Source organism: Aulonocara stuartgranti (assembly GCF_965226115.1).
Source record: "Aulonocara stuartgranti genome assembly, chromosome: 3".
Classification (NCBI taxonomy): Eukaryota; Metazoa; Chordata; class Actinopteri; order Cichliformes; family Cichlidae; genus Aulonocara; species Aulonocara stuartgranti.
Genome location: NC_138941.1, coordinates 50,852,907 through 50,873,316, shown reverse-complemented (window position 1 = coordinate 50,873,316; position 20,410 = coordinate 50,852,907). Strand labels below are relative to the sequence as shown.

Genomic DNA, 20,410 nt, shown 5'->3' with positions numbered 1-20,410 from the left:
AACCTGAACATCAACTCAAATAAGCACAGATATGCATTGTGTATAAAATAGTCATAACTGCTTAAGGCCTTCTTAAAGCTATCTGTTACATTGTTAAAGCCTCGTCTTAGCCTGCTGCTCAAAATAACTTCCACTTCTGCAAAACTCTCCAAGCCTGTTTCCTGTCCTGTTACTTTTAGCCTTTCTGAAAGACACACTGTTCAACCCCTGAATGCAATATAAACTCCAGATTATATTATTAATGCAATGGTAATGATGACAATTATTTAACAATAGCAGTAAAATAATTTCCCTGCTCCACACTGGTCATGGCCATGACTGTGTGTATATATGTATATACTTAATTTTTACTTACTTTGTACGTGTATTTTAACTGATCAATTATAAAAATGCTTAATAAACTTTTATATGATTTTTATTCTACAGGTGTTTCTTCTCCATAAACCCAGAAAAAGGAACCAAAGTAGAGAATAAAAACTCAAAGCGTCGTCTCAGTGTGAACCCTCGAGTCCTCACCCTGATTCAGGATCTCGCCGACCACGAGTGGCGCTAAGCCTAAATCTTGACTCTCTGTGGACTGTTAGTTTTACTTTGTTAATTTTGTTCCACAATGTGTACTGGAACCTTTTACTGGTCGAATGCATGAAGCCAATTCATGAAGATGTTCTTGCTTTGAAGGAATGTTCTTTATAAAAAAAAAAAAAAAAACATGCTGCTACTGCAGTGTTTCTAGACCACATGTGTAGGTGTGTTTCACCACGTGGTTTTCCTGATGTGTTTTCTGACCAGGGCCATGGTTGTGGTGACAGCAGGGTGCGTGTTGCGTTGCACGGTGATTATGATCATTTTTGGCACAATATGTGTTTTTTGTTTTAAAGTCTTAACAGGTTATTTAACTTTTTCTGGTGGAGGGTCTAACAAATGCTTGTTTCATGAACATGGTTCTTGCTTTGCAGGAATGTTCCACAGCTTTTATAGCCTATATTCTGATTGAATTGTGTAGTTGCTGTGTGCCTTGCATATTGTGTTAGTTGGAAAAAATGCATCCAATTGCTGTCATTTGGCTAATCTGGCTGCAAAATAAATTTCCCAAAAGTGATATTTTCCACTCTTGTGTTTTCTCAAGATGTATTTTTGCATGTTTGGGTGTAGGCGTAGCAGTAACAAATTTGCTGGTTTATGGTTAAAATTTTACATTAAAACATAAAATATACAGCATAGTAATGGATTTTATGTATAATATACAGAGCAGCTCCATTTAATATGCACAGTTTCACCGTTGTTCTACCATTTTAAATTAGTTTTTTGTTCCATATTTCCCTGTTAATTTTACAATTTATGGATCCACAATAAGCATTTATTACTTGTAAAAGATACAGGAAATAGTCTATTTATATATAACATCAACGTGTGAAATTAACTTCTTTTTTCTGTAGATTTAACAGTTTTAATGTGAGTTTCATTCACTGTAAATCAATTTACATATTGCATCTGTAACGCGATATACTGTGCTGCTGTATTTTTTTAGGAAGTCCCTGGTAACCCCAGCTGCCAGCGTTTTCCTGTAAAAACAGCACTTTTTTTTTTTTTTACAGTGTACTTATCGCTATTATATACTCTGTATTTATATATGTGTATATATGGTATATTTCTATTCTTGCATCCTTTTGCAGCTTCTGTTGGAGCTGTGCTACTGGAAACAGAATTTCCCAGAGGAACCCACCTGAGGGATTAATAAAGTTTTATCGGATTTTTCTAATTTAATCTCTTTCTTTATGAAACACCTCGAAGTAAACGTAGTTCCTTGTTTGCAGATAAGGAGCATGAGCATTTCCATTTAGTGATTAACTAACATACACACATGAATCCAAGAATGTGGCAGTTACTGTCCAGGTTACACACACACACACACACACACACACACACACACACACACACACACACACACACGAGAATTAGGCCCTAAACAGTCAAAGAAAGTCAGATTAACAAGCTGTTTTCTTTCCTGGCATTTGGAATATTTTTCTTTTAGTCTCAAAATACTTAAGTAAATAATTAAATAAAATAAATACGCCAATAAATAACTACACCTGCACATTTTCCACTGACCATAATCATGCTACCTTTTTTTATCCTCTTGATAGTCACAAATCTGTCACTTATTGAGTCAAGCATGAGCAAATAAGGTGAAGTTACTTTTGTCATATGAGGTCATTCTGAAGAGCTTACTCTGTGCTGCAATAACCCGATGGATACATGGAAAAAAAATAACAACATTTTATTGTGCAAGTGCATTTTCATTCTGTTACATTTGAAACACCTGAGTAAATGTCATAACAAAAAAAAAAATTACATTCCAACTTTTTCTAAAGACACACTTAACATAAATATTTATTTATTATTTCTGTTACTCCAATAGAAATAATAATTTCTGTAAGTTTTCCATTAGGTATTTAGCCCATTTATGCAAATAAATGCTATACTTTTTTTCTACACACTACACTACAATCAGTCTAAAAAGTTGCAGTCTACAAGGCAGATGGATGAAGGCGTGGCTCACATCGCAACCCGTATCATAACACAAAATATGAATCCTCACGTGGAATTGAAATGCATTTGTTTACTCACCACTTCCTCAGTGGGAGACCGCAGCCTGGTGGCTTAATGATATTAAAAGCTGTAAAGTATCTCCAACATGGCTCCCTCTTCCAGCACAAATATGACAGAATTATACTCGAAAAGTGGAAAACTTGAGATTACCCAGCCAGTCTGCTCAGAAATCATCTAACAGTGAACTCTGACAGAACATCCTCCCACACACAGACACACTCTCTCTTCCCACATGCTCACTCACTCACACTCACACGTGTGGGGTGTTGACCTTGAACTAAATCTTGCATGCCTAACATAAGCGGAGAACACTGCACTGACATGAGTGACATGTTAATTATTGTTTCTTATTGTTATATGTTAATTATTGTGTAACCCAAATAATTTTTCTTTTTCGCAAACACTTTTGAACAAGTTAAGAGACATTACAAAGTTAACAAACATGGACCCCAAAATTAATTTACTGTAAGAAGCAATCTTAACAGCAAAAATTACAATACTGGCAAGATGTATTTTTTCTTAAATCACATTATGACATATCATTAATGTCATCTGAAGCAAAAAAAATATTGACCTCACGTCACCACGTTCTCAAGTCATCACATTCACAAAGTTGTGTGTCCATGTCGGCAATAGCCCATCAACCTTTTACGGCAGATTACTATTGCTATTAATGTTACAAACATAAATAATTTTCATATTTCGTAACATATGCTTGAGCCTTTGCTCAAACTGTAATCCAAATGATTATTTAAAAGATAACAGTGTCTGTAATTAATACTAATTATTATTACTGGTATAGTCATACAATGAAAGCAATCAGAATTATTTTTGACCAAATATAAATAACTGGCATAGAAACAGAACCAGCCACCCTAGGCATGTAATCTCTCTAGCATGTCCTCGGTCAACCCTGAGGCCTCCTCACATCTGAAAACATCTTTATTAAATGCGCTCATATTTACACTGTACGTATAAGCATTGTAAATAAATCCAAAATAACTTTTGAACACTCATTCGTCCATTGGTCTCTCATCAGCATGTGCAGCATAATAATCAGATTTTGCTGAGCCAGAGTGGAAAAAAATATCTCTTATTATTTTCTTAAGTAGGCCTATTTTCATTTAGAATACATGGTTCCTGGCCATAAACACACACACACATGCAACCATATTTTTATGACAATATGGTTTTAAACATAGGCAAGGTTATTTACCATAGACACAATTATCTACTGTTAAATTCAAAATGGCTTAAAGAAGTTTAAGGCCTGTGTTATTTCCAGGTTTTCCCGAGACTAGGAACAGAAATATTTTTTTTGGCATTCACTGATTGTAAACTCTAAATCCTTCATGGTCAAACTGTCGACACTGTTATACACTGAGGCGCCTAAAGAAGAACATCTGAAGTAAACAGTCAGAACTGCAGCGCCGTGCCAACAAATCAAAGATGTCACTCCGCAATTTACCTACTTGACAGCTTTGGCTTCTTATCATTTTGCCCTTTATTTCTCAAAGTAAACAAAAATCTAGCTGTCAAAGGAGATAGCGGCCATATTTAAGCATGGGCTAAACAACTACTCATTAACAATTAGACCGAAGAGGAGTCTTGAGACTTTCTTGTTGATGTTCTTGAAGCTGTTTGTCCAACTGTCTGGTGATGTTTCTGAAAAAAAAAAAAAAAAGGTTATAAAAGGGAAGCAAAACATCTTTTTATCCATTCAGTTTTGTGTATGTGTTTTTGCATACCTGCAGGTTATTGTAATGTCTCTGGCTTCTACAGTGTAGGTCTTTGGCAGTGCTCTCAGCTACATAGAAAACTGAGCACAGGCTACATAAATACCCCGTTTTAGGGACAACATGCTCTTGACCTGATAAGGAACAGAAAAAGGAACAGAACGTTACAAAAAAATAACTGAGTAAATCTCTGGAACTAAACAGATTTTATTTATTATTTGTGTTTGTTTCTCACCAAGTGGGATGGTGGGGTTAAAAGGCGGCAGGTCCAAGTTATCAGTGACACAAGGAGACTGAGAGCGAGATCGCTTTGCTTCAGGTTCGACAAGATCACTTCTTTGTTTCCCAAAAGCTGAAGAAGAAAAAAAAAAAAAAAAAAACTGTCAACAAATCCTTTAAACCTGTCAACAAATTATTTTGCAGCTATTGCAGAAACTAATTCAAAGGTATTAATTAAAAAAAATTGCTTTGTACTGTAACACTGAAGTATTAACTTTTTTTTCCAAACAAAAATGACAAATTTCAGTTGTTCCAAATCTTCTGATAATGACAGAAAAAAATACTGGCAACCAGGAAAGCTGCAACTTTATAATTTTATCGACTTCAAAATTGATTTTTAGAACGATGCATTTAAAATCAGCTCGGTGTGAATTGTGAGCGAAAACAGTTCCTTGAACCTTTACGGGCGGTCCTTCTCTGTCCTTGCTTCTCCTCTCCTAGTCTCTGGCTATCAGCATAGTCAGAGCTGGACTGCTTCCCAGCAGATGTGGTTTCCATACTGGATTGTCTATCTGCTTCCTCCAATTTCCAAATCTCTGTTTGGCCTTCACTTGACAATCCAGACACCACTTGGTCCGGGGATGATAAAAGTGATAAGGAATCAAGTGAAGAGGGAGGCAGTGATTCTGTTCTCTCATCTTTTGTGCTTTCTTGCTTCAATCTAGTAGATTTTCTCACTACAGGAGAAAACAATAAATTCCTTTAGTTTCATGTTGGTCTGACATGACTATGTAACAGATGTAGTTGTTTGTGTGTTACCATGTGTCTGTCTTGTTCTCTTCTTGGCTTGACCGCTTGTCCTGGTTGTTACCACTTTTTCTTTTTCAGCAATCTCCCACAGTTTATCAACCGTTACAAAGCTCCCATTCTCCTCTAATGCATGAAATCAAATAAAGACTCAAATTAAACTTGAAACCTTTTATTTTCATAACAGAAAACACTGTCCTATAGGTGTGCCACAGAGTACTACTCTGGGACTACTATTTTATTTCTGTAAACAAATTATTGTTAATTTTCAGTGAAAATAATGTTTAACTTTATGCTGAAACTGTTATGTATAGTGAAAGAAAGTTTCTGACTTACATTAACTCTAAAAACAGAAATGTTTCGTAGCTCCCAAAACGTTCTCTGAATTTCAATTGCAAGTTACTTTTATTATAATCTCATTTTTCTTCATTTACTTCCATTAGTTTCACATTGCAGATGGCAATAAGAAAAATAATAAGAATAAGCAATACTTTATTTATTCCATATCTGGTAAATTCTTTAAACTGACTTAAAATGCAAAAGTAAAGTAAGATCTTCAAGAAGATCTAGTCTTCCTTTTGGGCTAATTGCCTATGACTTTCCATTAATAAATATGTCAACAATAACCCAGTGTTTAGATAATTAACAGTTATTCAAAGTATCTATCTGGAAGTTTTTGAAATTTCCCTGCAAAAGCAGTCTGGATTTAAATACAGAATATAGCAGACCTGTGCCATCATCCTGTTTGCAGTAAGCAGATCTTGAACTTTTCTCACCTTCATATTTAGTTGCTTTCTCCTCCCCGTCATCACCTGCTTCATCTATAGTCACAAAAGCCTACAACAAGACATGCAAAATATTTTGCATTAAAGTTTAAATTATCACTACAAATAAAAAAGAGCACATGTTTAAAGAGCAACTTTACCTCTGGGTTTGAGGACTCCACTGATTGATTATCTTGGCAGTCTGACACAGACGGCAGAGTGTCTTTTTCATCATCTATAGTTGACTCTTCTGTACTCTGGTCTCTGGTAAGCTGATCATCGGCTATCTCATCCTCAACAGAGTCAAGAATTTGATATGTGTCCTCTTCAACAGCTACTTTATCAGACGGATCATCTTTCAGTGGATTTCCTTTTATAGTTACTTTCTTTAGTCTTCCCCTTTTTGCTTTTTCTGTGAGCATAACAGAATCATCCGAGTCCAATATTTTATAAATATCGTCCTCCTCATGTAGGTCTCTTATGAAGTGACTTCTTCTTGTTGGCGTGCTCTCTTTTACAGGTCCTTTCTCTTTTGTCTTTGGAGTTTCCTCCTTGTTTGGCGCCAGTGAATCTCTGGCAGGTGTAGATCTGCTTCTTGTTTGTATCTTGTCTTTTTTCAAGACTTCTTTGGTTGTTCTTGTCATGATGGTTAGTGGGCCACTAGAAGCCTTGTTCTCAGTGGAGTATAAAATCTCATACTTAGCATCCTCTTTTCCATCACGTTTGTTAAAAGGCTCTGTTAATGTCTTTTTATCATTGTTTCTTCTGACAGACCTTCTTCTACCAGAACTTTCTATAGAAGAGTCATCCTGAATCGATTTATCTTCAACAGAATCTACTATCTCATAGACCATCTCCTCAGCTGCTTTATTGACCTTCTTGACGGTGCTGTCATTTCTCTCAGTCTGGGTCTGTTTCTTTGATGATTTGCCCTTCTCTTCACCCTTAGATGTTCTGTTTTCTGGTCCAGTCCTCCTTGGGGATCTATAAACTCTTTTAGCTTCATCATTTTTCTTTGTTCGTTTTACATTCTTGTCAGCTTCTAACTCTGTGTCTGTGGTCACTGGCTCATCTTCCACAGAATCAATTACCTGGAATGAATCATCCTGTTCTTCTATGGCTTCTGTTTTTGATTTAGATACTTGGTCTCTGAGAGTTTCCAGTTTCTGGTTGTCTTCTTGTATTTCAATCTGAGCCTCAATTGAATCCAAAAGCTCAAAGCCTTCTTGTTTAGTGTCATCCACTGAGGAGCCTCTGTTGTCCTGCTTTTCTAAAGTTATTTGCTCAGGATCTTTGGAAACTTTAAAAGATTCTTCTAAAATCAATTCCTCTTTTTCCCCGCTTCCATCTCCACTGGTCCTTGGAGTTTGGTTCCCACTTGAATCCAACACTTCATTTTTATCAGCTGAATCTTTATCAGAATTGTCATCTCCTGTCATTTCCTCAGACAGCTTATTTACTGTGGAACCTTCATCTTTGACCAGATGACTGTCCCCTTCAACTGTAGTTTTTTGGTCTTCTGTAACAATTTCTAACATATGGAGAGAAGCATCTGTTTCCATTTTACTGGAGCCCTCTGTGCAGACCTCATAGTTTCTCTCAAGCAGTCCATGTACTTCCACAAGTCCAACTGAGTCAGTTTCCGTGTCGTTATCTTTGTTCCTGTCTTCAATTATCTGCTTATCACTTTTCTCATTGAGTGAATCAAGGATTTGGTAATTTTCATCATCCCCCTCATCCTCTTGATGTTTGACATTATCCTTTTTCCTGTCTTCTCTTTTGTTTTTCTTCAACTCTTTTGTGTCATCCTTAAAATCGGTTAGATCAGTCTCTACTGTTGCTTCAACAGCTACTGTTGATGCCATCTTTGATGTACAGGTTTTATAATTTAAGGATGAGGAATTTAGCGTTTCTTCTGGAGATTTGAACTTAGGATATGTTTTCCGATCAGGGGAGGCAGGAAGTGGAATCGACAGTGAAGAATGGGTCTTTCTGACCCTAGAAGAAAAGGTGCTTTTCTCAGTGGTTTCAGTCGGCTCAGATAAAGAGGAAAATGAAGAGGCAGAGCTCTTAGAGTCTTTTGAGGACCTTGTTAAGGTCTGTTTTAAGGTAGATGACGCATCTGAGCTTCGCCCTTCTCTTTCCTCTCTGGAGATCTTTTTAGCTAAAGAAGAACGTTTGCGGTTGACATCTTCTTCTGCTATGTCTTCACCAATTTCATCAATAACAACAAAGTCCTCCATGTTGAAATTTTCATCATGTTGCTCTGAAGATACAATTTCATCTACAAAATCATCCTGTCAATGAAAAGAGAGCAAAGAACAAACTCTGAAGCACTAAAATGGTTGGCTTAATAATCACTGCTGAAATACTTTGTGTAACTTCAACATCCTACATCTTATATTGAAATGCAGTTTTAAAAATAAGAAACTTTGCAAATGTTTGCACTAACTTTATCCTCGCTCTGTGTACTGCTTCCTTGAATAGTTCTTGTGAAATTGTGAAATTCAACAAAGTGAGTGTCCAGGTCAGGGTTGGGTGTGTTCTCACTGAAGTCTTGTAGACACTCTTTGAGGCTCTTCAAACTGAAATTAAAATGAAATTAAAAAAAAAAGAAAAAAATTATAGTAAAAGCTGTTTAGTTCTCAAAGAATGACTGACTATAAGATGAATTAGTGAAGCAAGAAATGCAACATCCAAGTTCTCAGCTAGTATTCCTGAACAAATAAGAGGTGCAACTTTTTTTTCTCTTTTCATTACTGATTAAATGAATCAGTTAACCTCTCCAAAAGTTGATTCTGTTGATCTGGACATAGCGTTTTCAGAGGTAGTAAAGGTTTCGTCACCCAATCTTATAACACTTTTATACCACTCAGATGAACAGAATCAACTTTTGAAGATTGACATACCTGGATGATTGAGCAGGCATCAAGAAATCATTTAACCTACTTCCAACTGTGCCAAATTATATGAAAAACAAATTTTACTAGACTTTTCTGGTGTAATGTTGTGTTGTAATGCAGTGTAGTTTTTAAAAACATTTGTCCAACCAACAAATAACTAATGGTATTTAGTTATCCACCCACAGTGGCTCAAATGTTCACTGAATACTTGATGATTCATCCTCACGTGCCTCTAACTAAATTTGAGTTGTTTTTTTGAGATGAACCAGTAATCATACTGAATACAATTTATTACTACTGCTGAGATGTTTCGGCTCCCTAAACAAAAAGACTTAAAGAATAATTACAGGAAACAATACTCACGATTCAATGCGTCCAACTTTGCTCCTGTATAGGAGAAAAAAAGGAATGGGTTAACTCAAGAATAAGTAAAGACAACCCCAATCTTATAGACTCTTTGAAATACCGTATTTGTATTTATCTTGCCATAACAAACATACCAAATCTTGTTCATAGCTATGTAGTCTCTTGAGAAGATATTCTCCAACACTTTTGTTACACCACTGGATTCAGCCATTTCAATGTATATCTGAGGTAGAAGAAGAGAAAGAACCAAAGGAGGAAAAATTAAAACAAGAATAAAATATGTCTCTAGCCAAATAGGAAGGTATTACAAACACAGGTTTGCTAAAGTAGGTAGGAACATAACATTTGGCAGACAGTCCCGTATTTTTTAATTCTTTAAGAATTAAAATGGATGAATGAAATTTAAGAGCAGCAAAATTATTTTGCTCATCATGTTTTTTGTTGACACATTGTTCTTCCTCTTGCAGCATTAAAAATCAGAACTTTCAACAATCTTTCATTTTGTGCATGCTGTCACAGCATTATTACGTTGAGAAGAACTGCTGGTCTCTTATGCAGAAAACACTGACAATTTCCTAAAGGTGCATTTGCAGAGGTGTTCAGTACCACAAAACCCTTTGCACAAATTTTTCCAAACCAAATGGATTCAAATTGGTCTCAATAAGATGCTAATAATCCTTAAGCTTACATACTTTTGCCTATCAAAAATGTGTAACAATTAATTAAAATATGATGAGGTTCTAGGTCACATTTATGCACCCTTATAATGTAGTTCGCATCACAGGTTTCACCAGCTTTACTGATTTACCTTTTTGAAAATTACATTTAGGACTTTCTGAATATTTTACAGCTGGTTTGAACAAAACACAGCAGAAAAAGATCTGCAGACACTGTCAATCGCTGTGCTCTACACTAAAATGTAAAATAAATGCTACTGTTTGAACTATCGTACCCTGTTGGCAAGCGGCAGGAATCTGACAAAAGAAGCAAAGGATGCCACCACATCCATGACCATTGTGACAAGGGACATCAGCATTTCAGTGGTCTCCACACACAGCAGTCGCTCCTCCAGAGAGTCTGAATCTGGAACGTGCTGAAAAACAACCAAGAGTTGTTGTGAAGGATGTGGGAAAAACAAAAAACTGCAGCTTTACATCAAAACAGATTTATTCAGGTGACGAGAGACTTACAGCATTGCTCCATTGCATCATGGTTCTGTACATTGTCTCCTGAGAAAAAATTAAATGACAAATGTTAAAATTTTAAAGAAAAATGTTATTGCGTATTGTTTTTAAATTCATAAATATACAACCAAACTTGTGATCAGAGTAATTTCTAAAGGGTGAAGAATAAATGTAAGATTTTGTTTCATAATTAAACCTTATTTAATGCCGATTCGTGCATTATGCATTTATTGACAATTACTGACACTTATCGACGGATTATTAAAGTTCAGTCTCTGACAAAAAAACAAAAACAAAAACTTTAATAAAAAAATAAAACAAAAAAATAAATATCTTGGTATTAAAATGTGACAAAGTATCATTTCAGTAGGATCAATTATAGTATCCAAAATTCCAAAATGTGGGTTTGCTTGGGAAAAGCAAGATGGTATCGTGTTGATCAGTTAAGCTTTCTCCAGTTTCCATACCTGACTGGTCCCAGGATGCATGTCCTGTAACACAAAATGGATGTCGAGCACCCGGCCTCCAACAGAAATTGGATTTTTAATGTGATCTTGGACAAAATCACAGCACGCATTCCAGTCACTGAAAAACACAAAAGCCTGGAGGCAATTCAAGAAGGAAAGATTAAAGACCATGACAAAGTTCTATAAATATGAAATATCTGTTTGTATCAGTCTGCAGCTGCTACTCCTTACCCTCCTCTGCAGAGGTATTACTATCAAGTTGTAGAACAGTACAGTATCCAGGAAATAATGCTGCACCAGCATGGTGACGTCCTCGTACTTGTAGTTTTCTTCTGGCAAACCAGTCAACATGATTGTGGAGAACCTGGAACCTTGAGGCTGAGCTTTCTACAAGACACAAGATTCAAAATCAAAAGAATCTTGAGGGTTAAAGGAAAATAAGAACTGTAACACCTGTACAATATACTGCCTTTGATGAACGGGTTACATTTCACCAAGTGTGTGTTTGCACATCAGATATAATTTTGCTAACTTCCTATGCACAGTGGTTGCCAATTTGGAATATTAAAAGTTACTCGCTCCAAGTTTGGGTCAACTTTAACAATTCAAGACAGTAATTTGCCATGTGAGATAGCGTGCAGGTTCTGTAATATGAGAGCCATAGCCAGCATTAACTAATATAAGCCCTGGTCTCCAGGGGAAAAAAAGTGTATTATCCATATGAGCATTGAAAGGTGTTGGCTGTTGCCACCTTGTCACAAAATAGTACTGTGTCTAAAAAGTCTGTTATTGCTTTAAACGTGAAAAAGATTTTTTTGAGATTGTTTGTAGTTTATACTAATGATGGCAACTTTTCTGCAAACACTCGCCTTTGACTAACCAAGTGGTAATGACGCTTTAAAAAGTATCATGTAAACTTTAAACAGAGACCATTCCTTTCAAAGTAAAAGTCCTGCCTTGCAACTGTAACCAACATGTTTCATAGTTTCATTATGACTACTAGTAAGGGTCAAGTGTTTGTATATACTCCACATATACTACAGGCAACTGTGGCAATTCATTACCAACAAAAGAAATCACAAGGAAGTATTTTTTATGTGGCACTTGTGAAATTGAACAAATTATTTTACCGCTACAATATAATCTACAGCATTAGCATTGCCTTAACAATATAACAGATAGCTTTAAGAGGGCCTTCAGATGTTTAAACATACAGGCAACATATTAACCTTTATTCCAGGTGCAGTTATAACTATTTGTGCAAAGTGAGTTAGAGCTATGGAAGGATTGCCTACAAGCTTACAAAACATACATGACTCAAGTTATTCATTATTATCTTTTATTCATTTATATCTTTTTTTAATTAAGCTTTGAGTAGTAGCATTTGATTAAAGCATTTATTCAATATATTCCGTATATAGATTCAGTTAGATTGTTATACATATGAGAGTGGCTTCTGTCTGGTAAAAGGTTGTGAGCTTTAGTTGGTGAGGTGAGAGGTGAGACAGAGTGCAATTGAGGTCGACACACACACACACACACACACACACACACACACACAGTAGGTAGAATCATATTTAGGTAAGAGTTCAGATATATTTCGCTTGTAACCGCATTTTGTGCCTGCATAAGTGACACTTTGTTGCAGGACGTGGCGTGGAGACGGAGACAATGTTCTTTTCAAACTGTGTCAAAAGTCATTGACAGAACGTTTGTGGTTTTAACTTATGCATGTGTTGTATCTGCTTAACGCAAGAGGGGGCGTAATAATTAGGGCTGGGTATCGTCACTGATTTCTAGAATCGATTCAATTCCGATTCACAAGGTCCCGAATCGATTCGATCCACGATTCGATTTAATTCAATTGATTCAATTCAATTCAATTTGAATCTGGGAAATTTTGACAGTCAGAAATATTATAATTCAGATCAGTACATTTACATATTTTTGTATCAAGAAAAAGGAAGCTGACACATGCAAGACTTTATCAAAGGTGTGAGCATTACAGCAGATGCCTTTGTGTCAAAGTACCTGAGGATAAAACACAGAAAAACATGAAGGTGATTTTCCTGGCCTGGGATTTTATAAAAATTTTCTGCAGTACATCAAAAACGAAAGAAAACCATTAATCAACACATGAACATTGCCTCTGGAGTTACAGCGGTTTTATTAGAGACACGGCTAAGCGTTTTGCATAATTTAAAAAAGTTTAAATTTCTTCAGTATTGTACGGCAGAAATTAGGTTTTCTTTTCGGAAGTATATATATTAAAAAAAAAAACGTCGGCCGACAGCGCTGTAAACAACGGTAGACTTGTGCGTAACAAGCAAGCAAATAATGCAGAAAATAGATTTTTAGACGGGAAACTGTTCTTGAAGTACAGAGAGAGAGGGAGAGAGAGAGAGAGCTGTGCATCGTGATCAAAGCAAAACAGTAAAAGTAAGAGTGAATTCATGACGATGTTTATGTGAAGCGTAGTTTGGATCTTCTTTTGCTGCTGGTTCAGTCAATATTGTTTGGAGAGACATCAAACTAACAGCTTTAGAATCGGCGCATAAAGGGCGTGAACACAAAGCGCCGACCCGCCGACAGATCAGAATCAGCGAGCTGTCGGCTTTCAGCCCCGACCGTGAGAAAGGCGACATCTAACTGATTCTGAACCGCGGGTTGTGCTGTGTGTTTACGTCTTTGTGCAGAAGCCGTGTACCTGCTCTCATTTATTGTCTTAGCTGTTTGGTGGTTGTTGAAATTTTGTGAGATTTCACCAGATTCTGGCATTTCGGGCAAAATAAATTTATATTAAAAAATCGATTCAGGATTTTAATGAATCGATTTTACGTTATCCAAGCCAGAATCGATTTTAATCGATAAATCGATTATAAAAACCCATCCCTAGTAATAATACCCTGATGCTATAAAACAACTGCTTGTGTATTGTTAGGAGGAGATCGACGCTGATTGTGTAAGTGTTCATCTCCCCACGTGTGTGTTCATTAAAATCATCGTTTGACCTAACCCTCCTGGACCAGTGTTGTTTTGTATCCCTCCTCAATATTTGAATCCATAACACACTGTATACTTTCCTGTGACTGATTCTACTTAGCAACTGTCTGCAACCTCCAGGAACATTGACCAACCAGTGAGGCAATACACATATTTCCTAGGGACCGATGGATACCAAGGGTTCCCTATCAGTCTTAAAGCCTGTGTGACTGAGGCCTTAGACAGGACAAGCTTCATTAACATCAGGAAGTCAGGAAAGATCAAATTTTTTATGTTGTGTTAATCCATTTAAAAAAAAATCAAAAAGAAAAACAAGAGTTTGAGACTTGTTAAAATGTGCACATTTAATATAAAATTAAATCAAAATTGATGATATGAGAAGACAAGCTTACCTCAATGTCATTTAGTCCATTGACAGTCAAAAAATCTAGTAATGAAAAATGAATATAGTCACAGTCACTTACACACTGGATATAAATTATGTGTTTCAACCGTTTCTCTCACCTGGGATGATGAACCAAGGGGAGACGGTAGGGAACACAAAGGGATAAGTGGTCATCGTGACCCAAAATGGTGAAGTGCTGCCCTGTGGAACACCAAAATTTGCTGTTGGGACAACTGCCCCTTCAGTAACATTCTTGGTGTCTGGAAATGCTTTGGATGCCAGTCTGGGTGCTGCACAAGCAAAAATAAAGTGACTGTAAAATTATCTGAAGAATTGCAAAAACATTGGTTCACAATAGCTGTGTTTTAGTTTCCTTTGTGACAATTATGCTGCGATTATTACCATCACTTTATGGCTTTAGTTTGTTGTTGCTGCTGCTAATCAAATGGTTTCTTTTCCCTTAATGCTCATTATATGTAACTTCAAATTCAACTGGCAAGATACCAAAGACCAAACTCCCTCTGTTGCATCTAGAGGGAGATCCAGAGTCAATTTAGGCAACCGCACAAAAAAAAAAAAAAGAAAAAGAAAAAAAAAGAAAAGAAAAGATAAAATGCCTTTAAGTATATTATATATTAAATATCTCAGAGTTCTGAAGTTAAAGTTATATTTCTGAATTTGAAAAGAAGTCTTGATTAACCCAATTGTTGTTTTTTTCAGCAGCCCTAATTCTCTTTTGAACTTATCAATGTGTGCACATTTATCATTGCTTTTTACTTTCAATTAGGCTTGGGTTAAAATATAACAAATTAATAATTATGAGCATTACGAATGAAAATACTTGCCCAAATGAATCACAAACACAAAATAACTGATAAAAATTTGTAAAACATTATTTTTAACAGTAAGCTAAATTTTTGCTAAACTTTATTTAACCACATGTTACCTATGTTTATTGTACTGTGCTACCTAAATTTGTTACAACTTTTGCAAAGTGCAACTTATGTGTATTTTTCTTATTGTCATAAAAAACAAATACTTACGTTGTGATGTGCTTTCAATTCGTGGTATTTTCAACCTGTACACCGTGTGGCAAAAGCCCCGTCTGAGGAGGCTGTACCAAACTCCGAGTCGATCAGCATCATAAATTGAATTAAATTCGACAAACACCTGGATAACACATAAAAATATTGGAGATAAGATGCACAGAATTCGCCTAAACATGAATGTCTAGGTAAGTGTGTGTGTGTGTATACCTTGTTGAGCAAAGGCAGATAGTTTTTCACAGAATCAATCTTTTTCAAAGCTTTTCTGAGATCCTTGGCTTCCCTTTGTGAGATGTTCTTGATGTAGATTATTGCTGATCCATCATCAGTCATCTCCTGCTTCGAGAAAAGGTACATTTTCAAACTAACCAGAGACACACATACATCAGTACTACTTCTCTCCAACTAAACACGACTGCTGATGGTTTCCAAAGGTTTTAGCACAAATAAAATATTTTTACGTTCCCATGATATCGTGATAGAAAGATCAAAAGTATTTCATACATTTCAAAAACTTTTAATGACAAATAAATCAAATGCATGCAAATGCATGTAAACATGTATTTATTTATTTATTTGAAAATTAAACAAATTGTATGAAAAACAAAATTTCTGCCACTTCTAAAACTTTTATCCATGGTTTTATAGATTTAATGTGATAAATTGTAAACCACCAGCAGTAATTTTAATTCACATTTAAAAAAAGAGAGTAATTTAATACTATATTACTTACATAAGGCAATTTTTTCATGATAGATTTATAAAATCCAAACTGAAAGAAACAAAGGTAGATGGTGGCAATGGTAAATATCCAGCTAATGTAAAAAAACGAACAAACTTCAGATTCAGTGCATTGAAAATACAATTTTTTTTATTTATTTTGTTTTATTTCACAATTTTAAATTGTGAAATAAAACATATTACTGACATTACTTTCTATACTACTTTCTGATTGTAATATATTAATTGAAATCTATATGGCCTAAACAATGTTTTGTTTTGTTTTTTTTTTATAAATGAGATGGCTGAGCTATTATCCTACGTTATCAAAGCATGACAAAAATCTTATTCTTAGGTTGATTAGGTGTCTTCTCCTGTTTTTACATTTATATCTTTTTTTAAACCAGATTTTCGGACTCTCAACTTTGCTTAGGCACTACATGAACCCAGACTGAAAAGGTCACACCTAGTTCTACTGATAGACACCATACATTTGTTAATGAAATTTGATTCTGCTCAATGCTTTGAAAAACAGATATAAAATTACTTTCAGTCTAACTTCCTTTAAATAAGAACCATAGAACCAAACCATGGGATGAAGGTCACGGATAATTTATATAAATGCTTTGTTTTAAAATTACATTTTTTAAATGTTGCAATAATAATCAGCAGTATTTTACACTTCTGCTTACTGGATTCATTGGAAGGGCGTAGCTCAAGGGCTTCAAATGAAGTGCAGACTTATTGAGAACAAAGCTGATCTTCTTTGTGGCTCTGATGATGTTTTGCATGTCTTGCACAGTAGGCATGAGCACAAAGGCCTAAAAAGAAAATTTAGAAAACACATTAATTAGTATTCTAATCAGCTACAAGCTCTGATAAAGGAACAAGGAGAGATACAGCCAAAAGAAGTGAAAGTAAAAAAGAAAGTTTCCCAAGTCCTATGAAAAACTAAGTAAACCCTTGGTGCTTTTATAGGAATTAAGAGTACAAGTAGCACTCAGGTGCTGCTAAACAAAAGTGTTCGATTAAATCATATCACTAATTGGAAGCATTTCTATAAAGTAAAAGTTTATAAAGATTTTACAGGTAGAAGTAAAGAAAAGAAAAGACGGTATTGCAATGACAGCGCCAATGCCCAGACCTTAATCGGATCGAAATGCTGTGGAGGGACTCTAAGAGAGCTGTGCATAAATGAAATTTCTATGAACAGTATTAAGGTTGTAAATAAGAGTGTGCCAAAATTCTTCCAAAACAATGTGAGAGACTGATAGTCATAGAGAAAGTAACTACTTCAGGTTATTTCTGCTAAATCATAGGGTTTACTTCATATATGAAAGGATTCCTGTGAAAACTTGTCGAATGTCTGTATATGCAGAGCATTAATAAACCTGGTGCCTACCATGCGCATCTGAGGACTAACGTAGATGTTTTCGTCCAAATATTGAAATCCGAATGGGATGAGTAGATTGGCAACCTCCTCTTCTGTGTAGCAGTCAGCATATTCATCATATTTTGGCAGGTAGGTGATTAACAACACTTTATTTGTAAACTGGAAAAAAAGTGATGGTTTGGGTGATTTTAGATTAAAAAAAGTTGGCATATTAATTTTTTTTTACATTAGTACAAAAATACATAAATCCAGGTCTGTTTAAAAAAAATAATCACTCCCATTTGTAAAAGCTTTACATTACTTGTACACTCTTCATTGTTTACTGTGTTATGTTCTTATGTTGTTTTCCATCTCCGTATTGAGTAAGTAATGAAGGGATATTGTGACGTAATTATATAGACCATAAAGTTGGGGTAGGTGTAATGAGAGTAATGTGTTTGCAGTAATGAGTAGAGGATGGAAACGCTTTTAGGTTTCACGACAGAGGTAACCAGTGCTACAAAAACCATCTGCAAAGATATAATAGTGTCTCAAAGGTCAAAGGAGTGTTACTCCTGGGACCAACTTGGAATTTACCTGCGTAATGTAAGCTACATTGGTACATAAGGTAGATTGTACTGGACAAGACTGTCTATGTCAGTCTGTGAATCTAAATCTATCCCTCTAGAAGACAATGAACCTTTCATAATGCGATTGTTAAGAGGACTATAAAATATTTAAGCATAATACGAATTAAATGACACCTGTTTTCATTTAATTGGAACACAGGTGGATAAATTGACTAAAAAAAAAAAGCTCAGTATTAACGTTATCTATAGTGCAACTGGCATTAATTACAGTGCTTAAGGATTGATGGTGCTGAAACATCCAGTGGCGTCAGCCTTATTGATGTATGACAATGTAGGGGTAATACATTAGACTCTAGACTTCAGCTTTTGATATTAGCAGATTGCCAGATTTTGGATATAAAACGCCGAATTGGGTGATTGTTTGCTTTCCAATTTCTTAGGTTTTATTACTACTCTGTTAGTAGTTAGCAAATGTTTGCAAACAAGCTGCTATCTGTCATTCAAACTGCACCAATCTGCTACCTATAGGGAAATTGTAAAGAGGTTTTGAGTCAGCACACTCATTGCAGCTGATTTCACCAGGGACCACTCACAAAGTAGTAGTAGAATAAATTTCCCTTGTGAGCATGTTTTATTTATACTATCTGTGCTCAGTGGTTATATCATATCCAATATAGCGGACAACTCTTAGGCTGTCCAAATGATCTCATTTGAGAAACCTGATAACTCTTCTTTCAGAAGCCCATAATACCATGATAAGTCCCATAATAATGGCCCATAATAAGTTGTAAGGTCTTTAAAAACCTGTTGATAACCTGTATATTACTACACTTCACACTATTTAGGGTATTTTCTTTGAGTGTCATCTAAGAATGACGAGAGTGAATGTGATTGAACCAATGTATTAAAGAACGAGATGCAACTCCTAACATATTTGTAAAATGGGAGCACATGTTTGAAACTTAGTGATGAATGTAAGTGCTTTAGAGAAAACTTACATTTGGTCTTAGTGCTTTCCTAAAACCTGAACAAGCTGAAGTGAACTTTGTGTACATTTCATCCAGCTTCTCCCCAACAGTCAGGGAGGTAACAGTGGAGTCTCCTGTATTTCCAGACTTCAGTGGTTCTGTGTCTGTTGCCTCAACATTGGCTTTGGTGAAATCCTCCTGCTGCATCATCTCATTGGATGTTAAACTTGTTGTTGCACCAACCTTGTCTTTGTCGTCAGATACCACTGCAGATTCTTGGGCTGCCATAATCGAGCCCGTTTCTGCTTCAGAAGCCACCACTGAGCACCAGCTTAGCTGAGAGATGGTTTCTGTGACTTTGTTTGGTTCAGTAACGTTCGTGTTTGTAAATGTTTCCACCTGGCCTGACTCAGTAGGTGCAACCACAGATTCAATAGCACTGGTTTCACATTCACTGGACTCAACTGTTTTTTCAGAGCCACCATTGTGAGGCAGAACTGAACTTCTGAATGGAAGTTTTGAAGCTGCTTCTTTTGCCTCAACCAACTCCACTCGTCTTATTGCAGGCACATTACTGTTTTTTGCTGTTTTCATTTTTTTTGAAGAAAATGAGACCAACAGAGAGGTAATCCTTCCTGTGGAAGTGGATTCAGTGGTTTGAGGTGCAATAATACCAAACTTGGAAGATTCACTGTGAAGGAAACATGTAAATGGAAAAAAAATGAGACAAAAATAGAGAAATACAAGGAAATGTTTTGAATGATATGGTCAACTCTGTCAGACAGTCCTTCCTTTGTAAGGCTTTATATCCAAACATATGATTTGCGATCAAACATTTCTGGGAATCAGCAAATAAAATAAAGTATACCTGATTTAAATTTGTTTGTTAGGTGTGTATGGACTGCTGATTTCAGATTACTAAGTGGAAGTCCCATTCAGTCCACTTGCTTTTGTGTCTGCTTCACTACTCCGGTGTTTTAAAAAGTAACAATTAAAACCTAAATTTAACTTTGGGGAAGTGTATGAAGTTGCAAGGAGCCACATCTAAAAGTCAGAGTTAACAGTAAAGAAATCCCCAACTATTGGATGGCCCCCCAATGAAAAAAACACAACAGTGGGACGGAAGAACTTCCTTTTAACAAGAAGAAACCTTCAACAGATCCAGGCTCAGTGAAGGGCAGCCATCTGGTGCTGTTAGGGCTGAGGTATGATTTGTAATTTTTAAAGACTGATAACTTTTTGATGGCACCTTCTTATACCTGCAGAGTTT

At 35.8% G+C, this 20,410-nt stretch overlaps 1 protein-coding gene across 3 annotated transcripts in view; it reads right to left on the bottom strand.

Annotated features, from left to right (window-relative positions):
• Positions 1-3,055: 3,055 nt before the first annotated feature.
• The window catches only part of LOC309703788 (uncharacterized protein), a 37,302-nt gene continuing 19,947 nt past the window's right edge, over positions 3,056-20,410 (bottom strand). For 2 of the 3 annotated variants that reach the window (XM_082528685.1, XM_082528686.1), the window contains exons 10-31: positions 19,171-19,831; positions 17,613-17,762; positions 16,903-17,031; positions 16,224-16,262; positions 15,701-15,829; positions 15,488-15,614; positions 14,564-14,734; positions 14,452-14,486; positions 11,288-11,443; positions 11,057-11,191; positions 10,596-10,634; positions 10,358-10,498; positions 9,540-9,628; positions 9,403-9,426; positions 8,589-8,721; positions 6,298-8,433; positions 6,149-6,209; positions 5,385-5,498; positions 5,024-5,302; positions 4,582-4,698; positions 4,359-4,480; positions 3,056-4,275 (exon numbers count right to left, since the gene is read on the bottom strand). In XM_082528685.1, coding sequence (XP_082384811.1) covers positions 4,201-4,275; positions 4,359-4,480; positions 4,582-4,698; positions 5,024-5,302; positions 5,385-5,498; positions 6,149-6,209; positions 6,298-8,433; positions 8,589-8,721; positions 9,403-9,426; positions 9,540-9,628; positions 10,358-10,498; positions 10,596-10,634; positions 11,057-11,191; positions 11,288-11,443; positions 14,452-14,486; positions 14,564-14,734; positions 15,488-15,614; positions 15,701-15,829; positions 16,224-16,262; positions 16,903-17,031; positions 17,613-17,762; positions 19,171-19,831 — 5,062 coding nt within the window. In that variant the 3' untranslated portion in view covers positions 3,056-4,200. The remainder of the gene's footprint in view (positions 4,276-4,358; positions 4,481-4,581; positions 4,699-5,023; positions 5,303-5,384; positions 5,499-6,148; positions 6,210-6,297; positions 8,434-8,588; positions 8,722-9,402; positions 9,427-9,539; positions 9,629-10,357; positions 10,499-10,595; positions 10,635-11,056; positions 11,192-11,287; positions 11,444-14,451; positions 14,487-14,563; positions 14,735-15,487; positions 15,615-15,700; positions 15,830-16,223; positions 16,263-16,902; positions 17,032-17,612; positions 17,763-19,170; positions 19,832-20,410) is intronic. The other variant, XM_082528687.1, reaches the window with a different exon arrangement.